Raw genomic sequence first — 12,779 nt, forward strand, 5'->3', positions numbered from 1 at the left:
CTACAGTACCGAGCTCCTGAACTGAACTAAACTAACATCCGGGTTCCGATAACATATAGTACATGATAATATAGCATCTTTCATAGTTTCATAAGTACGGCCTCGCGCCGATAACATAACTACGGCCTCGCGCCAATAACATAAATACGGCCTCGTGCCGATAACATAAATACGGCCTCGTGCCAATAACATAAATACGGCCTCGTGCCGATAAAATAAATACATGACCTTGTGCCAAAATCGCTTCAGGTATATATATTCTGAAAATAAATTATTTATCATATAATCGTCAAAATCATCATAACATGACTCATCTTTTCAGAATATCTGAAACCATGCTTTGTTCGTAAGATCTTTCACATCATAATACATTTCACATAAAATAATATTCATGCCACACATATGCTGTTAAAAGTCATACTTCATATTCTAAAATCGTGATTTTCCGGCATCTCATACATACATATATATTTTAATCATCATAGCAGTATTTTCCCAATCGCACATTTCATTCATAATAAACAATATAGCATATGCTTTTCTAAAAATAAATTTACTCATAATTAATAATAATTTGCATGGAAAATAACTGTTTAGTTTATTCCCTTACCTGACTACTGAGAAATTTGTTAGGACCCAAATCCTATGCCCTTGGCGCCCGAAATTCAACTCCTGAAATTTACATTTTCCCCAGATTAATTAATCTATTTCTCCAAAATAATACTCATCTAGCCTCCCTTAGGCTCCATATACCTCAAATCAATATTTAAACTATTATTTAACACCCCTACCTAATTTTCTGAATTTTTCCTGGGAGTCCCAAAATTACACCTGCGGTGCTCACCCGGACCCTAAATTTCAAAAATCCTACTCAACCCCAGATGTTCAATATTTTAGCATTTCTAAATTAATGCTAATTAATTAAAAATAAGTCCCTTAATAACCGTCGTACCCCAAATTTGGGGTTTTGGCCCGACACCCCCACGAGAATTCCGTCCAACTAGACTTGTAGAAAATCATCCCTAGATTCTCGTGGTGGTGTCCGTTCATCAATTGGACTTATATTTTATAAGAAATTAAAGAAAAAGGAAAAAATGACTTACCCTAGGGAATACGCTTACGCCACTTCTACCATCGATCCACTCCAGTAGAAGTGATGGCAGTGGCGAATGGAGTCCAGTGGTATCTTCGGATTTTCGATCGGGCGAAAATCCATCATGAAATCGAGGAGAGAGGGAGAGAGAATGAGAGGAGAGAGAATGAGGGTTCAGAGGGGGGGGCTGCTCTGCGCAAGAAGAAAAAGAATCTAAAAAAAAAATTCATTGAGGATTTGAACCAACCTTCAGGAAACGTCCTAAGGTTTCATCTCCTTCAGTTACTTTACCTATATACTTATTGTGTATTTATCTTTAGGTATATAATTACATTATATTATATTTTTCCTTTTTACTTTAATCCTTATAAATTTATATATATACACACACCCACACACACATATATCTTTAATATTATTTATTTAATCAATTCAATTTAATAATATTTAATTAATTATCTTTATTTTATTTTATTTTATTTTATTTTATTTATTTATTTATTTTTTTACGCTACACCTAATATTTTTGGGGTCATTACAGAGGCCGTATTTATGAAATGTTCGGCATGAGGTCGTATTTATGAAATTATAGAAAATGCTATCAATCCATTTATGTTAAACGCTATATTATCATGTATTATATGTTATCAGAACTAGGATGTTAGTTTAGTTCAGTTCAGGAGCACGATACTGTAGTTTATAGATTAGACATTTATGATTAGATTGGGGCTAACCATCCCACGAGGGGGTAGGAGATGGATAGTCGATGTGGCTTCAGTGTAGAGTTGTAAACGTCCACCTAGCAGTCTGGACCAGGGTGTGGCAGGTCCATCGTACTTACAAATATTTTTGGCTCGGTAGTGGTCGGCCAGCCATTGTTAGGTTCTGCCTTCGGGCTACACAACCCGTCATGGGATGTAATACATGACACCAGCTAGCTATTCATCCTGGGTACGTTTTCAGTATTAGTAGCTATACCAGACAGTTATGATTAGTATGATTTATTAGAAATATGAAAGTATACGTTTTTGCAGTTATTAAATTATGAATGTTTTCTGGTATGAAGATCGTACTGTATATCTATATTATTATTAAGTAATCATGTTGCCACACAGCTATATTTATTTTATTTTCCCTTACTGAGAAGTGTCTCACCTCCGAACATTAAATGATTTTCAGGAAACCCAGAGAGACTGGTGGGTCAGGGCCGCCGCTGAGTGAGTTGAGCTTCCCTACTAGAAGGGTAGGTGTTGATCTAGGATCAGGAGATTTTTTTTTGTATGATCCTAGGTTTGTTTTGATGTTTTGGAGATTGTATATAAACACAGTATTTTGGAGATGTAGTAAACTCTGGTATTATGTAATTTATGGTTGATGATGTGATTTACATTTACTGCTACCTAGGTTCCGCTGTGTATGACAGGTGTCTCCGCTACCCACAAGTTCGGATTGACCATTTTAATTATTATGTTTTATTGTATATTAAGATAAGCTGGTCATTACAATAATACTTCTAACATTCATAAATACATCTACTGTTTCTGTAAATTTGTTTATACTTATAATAACTGAGAAAACTTCCCTAAATAGATAACTGTATGTCATGATTTAACCCCTCATGACAGGGTTGTGTGGCCCGTAGGTGGGACCTATCCTGGCTAGTCGACCAAGGTAAGTCAACTGAACTCTGACAGTATAAATTCCCACTATGAATAATAATCTAGTAAAAACATATAATTTATACTGAAATCATACTAAGATTCTCTAACATAGCATATTTCCCTTACCTGATTTTTGCAAAAGCCTCCTACTAAGACTGATCTTACACCCGCAGGGTTCCCCACTCAACTCCCAGAAAATAATATTTCCCAAAACAAAATATCATTATTTCTTCGTACACTATGTTTCTTAGAACTATGGAAAAGGCATATACTGAATAAAATGTCTTACCCTGAGATTGGGATGAAATTCAACCCAACCCCACCAAGGATCCGCTCTGGCAGACTTGGGGAGAACTTTCCCAGGAGCGTCGTGGTGGCCTCAGATTGTTGATCCGGCGAGAAATGAGGTCGGGATCGAAGAGAGAAGGGGAGGGAAATGTTTTAGAGACAAAAAAAGGATTTCCTGTGCCAAAATTCTGCCAAAAATCCAAGTTTTGGCTATTTATAGCCCTAAATTCATCGACGAGACACGTCATCTCATCGACGATTCCCTGAAGAAGTTAGTTGACGAATCTGCACCCCTCGTCAACAAATTTCAGGCTGACACAAACCCCCCTCGGTATCTTCTCGTCGATGAGAGATGACCTCGTGGACGAGATCCTCATGTACCCTCGTCGACGAATCCCCTGTGTTCGTCGACGAGGCCCTGATTAATTTCTTGGGTTATTACAGGCGTGCTGCCATGCGTGTTGAGATTGATGCCTTGGAAGCCAATAACACTTGGACTTTGACTCCTCTTACACCCCACAAATGATCCATTGGCTACAAATGGGTGTACAAAATCAAACACAATCCTGATGGATCTGTAGAACGTTACTAGGTCGCCTTGTTACCAAAGGGTACAACCAAACGGAAGGGATTGATTACACTAAAACATTTGCCTCTGTAGCCAAGATGGTCATTGTTCCCACTGTCCTCGCTCTTGCTGCTGCCCACAATTGGCACCTCTTTCAGCTTGATGTTAATAATGCATTTCTACATGGTGATCTCGATGAAAATTTCTACATGCATCTTCCTCCTGGTTTTGGACGAAAGGGGGAGACCAAAATCTGCAAGCTTAACAAGTCTCTATACGGTCTCAAACAAGCATCTAGGCAGTGGTATGCTAAATTATCTTTCACACTTATCAATGCTGGTTATAAGAAATCTAAAGCAGATTACTCTATGTTCGTCCGATCCCATCAAACAAGTTTCACCATCGTCTTGGTCTATGTAGATGATATTATTTTGGCAGGAAATATTGTGGAACAGATCAATGAGCTTAAGAAATACTTGGGAGAATGCTTCAAACTGAAGGATCTTGGTCCCTTGAAATACTTTCTAAGGATAGAGGTGGCTCGCTCCAAAACTAGAATTTTCCTATCACAAAGGAAATATGCCTTGGAAATACTTGAGGAGACTGGTTTCCTTGGGGCTAAACCATGTAGTCTACCAATTGAACCAAACTTGGCACTTAGTAAGACAGATGGAGAACTTATCTCGAATCCATCTTCATATCGAAGACTGGTTGGGAAACTGATATATTTGACTGTCACTAGACCAAATTTGGCATATGCATTACACACATTGAGTCCATTCATGGATAAGCCTCAAACTTCCCACTTGGATGCAACACGTCGAGTTTTGCGCTATCTCAAACAGTTATCTAGGTAAGGAATCCTTTTGTCAGCTTCCAGTGGTATTCAATTACATGCATTTTGTGATGCCAATTGGGCTTGGTGCAAAGATACTCGACGATCTGTTGCTAGATACTGTATTTTACTAGTAAAATCACCAATCTCTTGGAAAACCAAGAAGCAAACAACAATTTCACGGTCCTCGGCTAAAGCAGAATACCACTCTATGGCATCAACATATTGTGAAATTACTTGGTTAAAGTAACTTTTGACAGATCTCTAGAGAGCTCACCCACAACCAATCAAGTTGTATTGTGATAATAAAGTAGCTATTCACATCGCATCTAACCCAGTCTTTCATGAGCAAACAAAGCATATAGAGATCGATTGTTATCTTGTACGGGAGAAGATCCAAAACCAAATTATTCAAACTATTCACAGACCCACAAGTCAACAGCCTGCGGATTTATTCACGAAAGCACTTAGACCCACAAAATTCAACCATTTATTGAGCTAGTTGAGTATGATCACTATTTACTCCAACTTGAGGGGGAGTGTTGAGGATCACACAGCTCATTCCACGGAGGCTTCCCAAATATAGATGCATTGACTCCCATGATTGTAAATATTTCATTTATTCTAGGATATTAGTTTTTATTTTACATATGGTATCATTTAATTATAATTATTCTTTATAATTATAAATATAGTATTAACACCCACGTTAAGGTATGGTGGTTTCTCAAAATATTCATAAGAGTTTTGATTTAAAATATCATATGACCTAAAAAATGTGATGAGTTTGATTTTCTTTCTATCCAAATCTCTTCACTTTTGCATAGATTCAAAAACGAGTATTTTTCAATTCAAATAAAGTGTTAACGCTTGGTCTTGTGTCTCCAAAAAAAGAGTATGAATAACATTGTGTTAGTCAATGGAAAAATTTGTCCCATTTCGGAAGTTTGAAAAAATTAAAATTAGTTTATAAAGCATTTTTGTCTCAATTAATCAAGCATACGTACCTACGGAAGCCGATTGGAAAACGGTAAAACCAAGACAGACATACTCCCAAGCTGTTGAAGACATACCCTCCTAGACTCATTTTCGCCCCTGAACTCCTGAATTTATCCTCCCTTTGGAGTTGTGGGGTCAACTTCAAGAGGCGCAGGATTAGTCACATAGACTGTAAAACGGACACGTAGATACCCGGTGCGTAATCAAAAAAAAAAAAAAAAAAAATTTAATTGAGAAGGAGAATGCAAAATCTCTTTTAAAAATTAGGATTTGCCTTGAAGTCGATCGATCCTATTCCTGCCTCGTCGACAAGGATGCACCTTGCAAGCGAGTGGGGGCACCACTCCATCTCCATCACCATCGCTATGACAATCACTTTCTGAAGACGTCAGAGTCGTCAGACCATAGATATAATTCGAGATTGAAAATTTTGGACTCTCTCAACGGTAGATCCATATTAGAGTGGAGGCTCAATGGCCCATATTTCAGTCAGTTCTAAGAGGGAGCAGATGGCACATGCTAGGTCAGTTCAAAATGCGGCCAATCTTGGCACAGCCCCAGATCCATTTGAGTCAATTCCACTACTTACCTGGTATGACAAGATAGAGGAGAGGGTCAAAAAACAAGCAAGGGAAGATATTGGATGGTAAAAATTAAGGATCGACGTCTCTCCGAACCCAATAGGACGTGATTCAGTGGTAAATGCTGACAAGGGATTGAAAGAAGTCTTGTGCTCGATTCCCTACAGAATCATTATTGGGTTGTTCGGTATTGGCTATGACGGGTATGGTCAGCCAGCTCACCTCGGGTTTGACGAGAAGGTAAGGGGCTCAAAGGGTCTCAACCACTCTAGTTTCCAGTCATCAATGGCTATTATAAATATTATATTAGGAAGAAAGATACTGATACTCTTGAATTCTGTCAGCGAAATCGGGTGAAAATTGGCGACTTATAGTAGATGCTGAACCTGCTACGCCATTGACTATGACTAAGAGGGGGGCGGGCGCGGGCTTACGTACTTACCTCGCTTGCCAGCATTCGCGCTTCTGGGAGGGTTGGCTCAGCTTATCATGCTAAAAGAAGTAAGCATGTGAGCTTCTCGCTTTTTAGTCCCCCATTTTATATTTATTAAAAATAAAATAAAACTTTTGAGAGTTATAAGAGCTTCAAAACTTAATATGCACGAAAATTTATAAGATTTTTAAAATCTTAAAAAAGATTTAAGAAATTTTTAAAATTTATAAGAAGATCAATCTCTTTTATCCTAATATAATATTTATAATTTTGATATTCTAATTTTATTTTTATAATTTTTATATATTTACCGGTATTTGCATGTGTGCCTACTTAATGGGCTTCCACAAATTAATTCTTTGGTATCCCCAGTACGTCTGCTGATCCGAATTCGAATTCATCAATATCTGACAAGTACCTTGCTGATGAACTACCTAAATGTTGGTATTACTATTGTGATGTGCTTCATTGTAATTTTAGTTTGTTGAAAATGCCAGCAAGGGTTGTTTAGTTGTGGACAAACGTACAGTCTTCATTTTTTATCTTAGCTTTTAAAACATTCTAGAAAAATCTAATTATTTTTTTTTATTACGAGACTAATATTTGCTTATAAAAATAATTTTATAGTTTTATTTCTAATTTTTCAAACAATTACAAAATTATTACCTTTTATTCTATTTTCACAATCCTAAATATATACTACCTTATATAATTTTTAAAAATTTAAAAACAAATTATCTTTTTTATAATTATTTAAAATTTTTTAAAAAAAAAAACTATTTTGCTCATTAAAATATAATTTTTATTTTTTCCTCCTTTTTAATATGAATCTTGAAAAAACTGAAAAGAAATAAGCTAAAATTTTCTAAAAAAGAAATCTTTAAAAAAATTATTTTTTGCAGTTAAACGGACTTCAAAGCACGCTAATATACATTATATTATTGCCCACAATTTAAATCTAATATTTAAGCTTTTAAACATAGTGAATTGGTTGTAAGATGGCCTCATGCTCAAGTTAAACTGGCCGCCCATTTTACTTTCATTTTTTTTAAATCATCTTAATTTAAGGACGCCTTAGGAAGGCACAAGGGCAAAATTACTCGAATGTGGTACAAATAAATAAAGCGAGAGACGTCCATAGAAGTGACAGTGTAGAGGTAACCTTCATCATTAAGAATTCCTTGACAGCCAAGATGCTTACCTTCTTCCCATTCCCCCAAGCTCCAGGAGAGGAACGAAGCAAGAGAATAAGATACAGAAGAAGATGATGATGATAATTTCCTACCCATGGTACCATAGGAAGTGCAGCACAATATGGAGGAGCTTGGAAGAGAAGAAAAATAAATCCTCAACGTTACCGAAGAGAGAGATTCACAATCAGATTATACCAAAATAGTCGTAGAAATCTAGAGAAGAAGAACACCCGTTGGAAGACAAGATTACATGAAGATGAAGGAGAATGCCTAAGATCTTAAAAAAAATAAAAATAGGAATAGTAAAATGTAGGAAGGAAGCGCACCCACCCAACCAACCACGAAGAATGGGAAGAAGAGATCTTTGTTAATTGCGATGGCATTGGGAGATCCTCCAATCTAATGAGCAAGCATCTCAGAGGAACACTCGGCCCCAATACCCATATCGGCCCACCAACAATTTTAACTCCAAAAGCTGAAGTCAAAACTCCATGTAGACGCCTAGTTCAATTAAATGACCCCATCTCAATTCACCAGCAACTCATAGGGAAAACTTACTCTCAGCCAAGTAATAATGGAGGTGGTTTGAACCAGCTCCTCTCGGCCAAGTAATAACTTAAGTAACCATTTAACAGCTATCTGAAATTAAATTTTCATTCCGAACTTACAAGAAGAAAAAAAGGCCCCAAAAAGAGGAGGAATCCTGGCAAACCCCCTCACTTCTAACTCAACCTCAGGATGTCATCTGACTTGGAAATGCCAGTCCACAATCATTTTCAAAGGCGCACACAGCAACGAGGGAACAGAAGGCAGTCCCAAACATGTAGAATAACAAAAACATCATTATATTATGGTCGAGTTTAGCAGTCCTACATTCCTCACAAACCCCACAAAATATCCATACAATTAGAAGTTCAACCGCCCTACGCATTCAGGTACCCAATCATAACCAAAACGACACATGCTTCCAATGCACAGAACCCTTTTCAGCAGAGAAACTAGACACATCTATCCAGCAGTCTTCACATTTAGAAAGAATTTCAACCCATGTTTTCTCTGCGACGAACATAACGTGTTCTGTCATTGTATTTTGGTCTGGGCCTTGTTGTCTGGGGCTGCGGCTCTACCCTCCTCTGTCTTTCAGGAGATCTTTGGACTATTTCTCCATTTACAAACAACTCACCTGCAACATTAGGTATAAAAACAAATCACAGCATTCGTCATTATCTTCTTGAAAAAAAAAAAAAAAAGTAGCTTCGAAGCCAAAATAGCATGCTCTGAGAATTTTCTAGCTTCCTTCTCATTATAGGCACAAAATGCATCAATTGATTAAATCTTGTCATAATTGAAGAAACTAAAAATGAAGATAAATTATTATATGCCACGCAATAATCTCACTCAAAAGAAAAGCAGGCAAGCACCTCAACAATGAACAATCATGTTTCATATCTTGCACGCAGACCCCACATGTGTACACATTATACTTAGTGCGATAGTAGAAATCCAATAATCACAATGGCAAATGTGCCGAGTTGAGGGACACCAATCACTTGCAAAAATATTGGAGGTTAGAACCATATCAAAACCACCCCTCCCATATTTCCCCTCTGGGATGACCATAACTAGCTAATGGTTACACAATAATTAGCTACTATATGCAACATGCCATAACAATATTAATTACATAATCAATACTATGGGCAGCTGCCTCCACAATTAACAGGACCATGCCATAACAAAACAAAGCCACACAAGACGTGTCTGGTCATTTTACAAATAATGTGTAGGTGTAGGGCTCTAAATTTGAGGAAAAATTTTACATTAAACAAAAACAAAACAAAACAAAGAAATGTCCATACTGCAGCAAACGAAGATAATATTGGAATTACTTCTACAAAAGTTATTAGAAAAAGTACTACTCCAAAAGTAGTCTCTGAGATTACTTATTATAAGTACTTTTTCATATAATATTACTTATTATAAGTACTTTTCAGATAAGTACTTCTTCTAGAAAAATACTACTGCAAAAAATATTTATTTCCTTTTAAAAAAAGTAGTTTGGAAAAGTACTTTTTGAAATAAGTATTCGATAAGTGTAAGCCAAACACATTATTAACACAAGTGCTTACTTGAAGTACTTATCTAGAAACGTACTTATATTTTAAGACATTCCAAACGAGGCTTCAAATAAGATAAAGAATTGTATGGCATTAAACACCAAATATGATTTTTGTAACTAGCTTGCAATGTAAACAAGCCTAAATGAGGTTCAAATAAGATAAAGCATGGCAAAGTCAACCTATTTCTTCTTTGTGGAATTCATTAAATATGTAGCAAGAACTAAAGGGAAAAAGGTTCTCATCAACAAGAGCAACAATATAAGAATTTTTTTCCTAGGTTAAAAGATTATAGATTAAATTCTTGAAACATTCACATCTATTATTTGTGTGTGGCAAGTCCCAATATTCACATATTTTAATGTTATACCACATCCACCTTAACATTCTTATTTCGGCAACATTTACTTTTTGAACATGTTGTTTCTTAGTTACCTAACATAGAGCATAATTGGTCTTACAGTCATCCTATAAAACTTTTCTTTTAATTTTAAAGATATTCTATGATCACACAATGCACCCAAAGCATTCCTCCATTTTACCCAACCTGCTTTAACTCTATCTATTACATCCTCTTCAAATTCTCCTTTTACTTCCATAATAAATCCAAGGTATCGAAATCTACTAGTGCTATTAATTTTTTGATTATCAAGTATAATTTTATCTCCAATATTCCTCATGTAACTAAAATCACGTCTCAGATATTCTGTCTTATTTTTACTTATCCTAAAACCTCTAGACTCTAAAGTTGCGTTCCATCTACTCCACTCATACTTTCATCAATCAAGACAATATCATTTACAAACAACATACATCATAAGATCTCATTTTGAATATTTCTAGTTAATTCATCAATCACTAAAATGAAAAGATAAGGGCTCAGAATAGAGCCTCAATGTACACCTATTGTGATGAAAAATTCTCTACACCCCTTTTACAGCCGTAACGCTAGACGTTACTTTGTCATACATATCCTTAATTATCTCAATATATCTACTGCATATTCCCTTCTCTAAAATCCACCAAAAAACTTTCCTAAGTGCTCTATAATAGGCTTTCTAAGTCAATAAAAACCACATGCAAGTCCCTCTTCTCTTCCCTAAACTTTTCCATTATTCTTCTTAAAATATAAATGACTTCTATTGTCGATCTCCCAAGCATTAAATCAAATTGATTTTTTGAAATGTCATTATGCATGTTTCATTTTGTTTGTAGTAGGCTTATATATAATTAGGGGTTTTCGTTGTAATAGATGTGTGGTTTAGGGGGGTTTATTTGTACTTTCTTGTATTTTAATCCTCCTATATATTAGGGTTGGGACATATTGTAAAGTCAACATTTTGAATTTGAAGTGGATTTTCTTCTTATTATTATTATTATTGTTATTTCACTCTTCGCTTATTTTTCCACCACTTTCTCTCTTGGCAGTGAAACTGCTATGAGAGGTCCAGCTTTTCCAAAATGTACTAGGGACAGTAAATGTGAGTTTGTTACCATCAGTGTTCAAAGTTGTCCTATTCCTACTATTCAAGACTTAGGGCCCACCAAGTTTAGGAAAACAGTTCCAATTTTTGGTAACTAGTTTTCCAAAGAACTAAAAGTGTCACCTTGTTTTCCACTTCTTCATTTATATAGAAAACTTGGAAACATTTTTTCAAAATCTCCATTTAAATGTTGGAGAACTCAAAAATCAAAGAGGCTTTTCATAATTCTTTGGAAAATTGGAAATAGAAAATGAAAATTATTTTCAACAATTAAACCAACCCTCACCTAGCAATGAAGGCCGAGGATAGAAAAAAAAAAAAAACAAAGGTAGAGGTAGATTTATTTGTTCGCATATTTCTAAAGAGAAAAAAAAATACATGCTTCATGAATGTACGATGAGAAGCAATTATAGGATGAGCTTTTAGACCAAATTTGAAACCAATTTCAAAGAAAAGGGTCAAGGGATTTTTGGGCCATAAACCTAAATAATAGTCATTATGTGTCTTCAGTTTAAATTACAGTAGCTTATCTATATCTGGGGTCTTTGTTCATAATAGATGTGTCATTTAAAGGTTTCTTCTTCTTCCTCTTCCCCTCTCCTCTCCCCTATTTTTCCTTCGCTCTCTCTCTGCAGTAATTCCGCATTGCTGTTGAATGCATATTTAAAAACTCAGACCAGCGACCAACCCGGTAATATAATACATGCACATGCACACACACACATACATACCTATATAATAGAATGCTTTTAGACCATCTTTAATCATCATTTTTTTCTCACTATTTCAAAATTTTCCTCAAACTTTTAAGTTATCATTTATTTACAAAATGTACAAACATGGATACATAAGTACTACACTAAAATAATTTAAATTATAAAGTCTTAAAATATTTCTTAACTTTCCCATCATCTCCATTACATCCTCATAATTCACATAACTATTTCCAAAAAGAGGGGGTTACGCACATCTTCACCGCACGCCCACGAATAATGAGTACCTTTAAAAAATTATACTAGCAAAACAAATCAACAAAACCAAAAAAAAATTGTACTCCTATTTTTAGTATTAAAATATTTTTATAATTTATTATTTTTATTAAATATTCAAAGATAGCAAGCACATTTTTTTATTAGTAAAGAGACATTTATATTAGCAAGGCATCAAGGGGATGTCATCCCAATGGTACAAAATATCAACCACTCTGTAGAGTGCCACAAACATCAAGGATTACATTAAGATCCTTAACCATTTGCCCACTAAGCCAGCCAGAAACAACAGCAATCCACTGCTCTTTGCAAATCTGAAGCAAAGTAATTGTATCTTTGAAGGCACTCTTATTTCTTTCTTTCCAAGCACAAGATAGGGAGAGGGACGAGGTTCAAAGCCTTTCGCTTCTCCTTCGTGCCTCTGATGCCTTTCCAAACCCAAATCCCCTCCTACGGAACTTGCAGTAACTGTAGTAACCCGACCCCAAAAAAAAAAAAAGAAAAAAAAAGAGAAAAAAAAAGATATTTTGGAGAAGAT

The 12,779-nt window shown here is 35.6% G+C and overlaps 1 protein-coding gene and 1 long non-coding RNA gene across 2 annotated transcripts in view; one reads left to right on the plus strand and one right to left on the minus strand.

The window, feature by feature from the left end:
• The first annotated feature begins 5,955 nt into the window (after positions 1 to 5,955).
• Positions 5,956 to 6,624, plus strand: LOC131150644 (uncharacterized). The gene is made up of 2 exons (XR_009135580.1): positions 5,956 to 6,265; positions 6,370 to 6,624. It is a non-coding gene; the product is annotated as an uncharacterized LOC131150644 (long non-coding RNA).
• A 1,851-nt stretch (positions 6,625 to 8,475) lies between these two features.
• Positions 8,476 to 12,779, minus strand: part of LOC131150642 (multiple organellar RNA editing factor 2, chloroplastic) — a 28,889-nt gene continuing 24,585 nt past the window's right edge. The window contains exon 4 of the mRNA XM_058101495.1: positions 8,476 to 8,834. Within this exon, the coding sequence (XP_057957478.1) occupies positions 8,692 to 8,834 (143 nt within the window). The 3' untranslated portion in view covers positions 8,476 to 8,691. The remainder of the gene's footprint in view (positions 8,835 to 12,779) is intronic.

The sequence above is a fragment of the Malania oleifera genome, chromosome 3 (genome assembly GCF_029873635.1).
Source record: "Malania oleifera isolate guangnan ecotype guangnan chromosome 3, ASM2987363v1, whole genome shotgun sequence".
Taxonomy (NCBI): Eukaryota; Viridiplantae; Streptophyta; class Magnoliopsida; order Santalales; family Ximeniaceae; genus Malania; species Malania oleifera.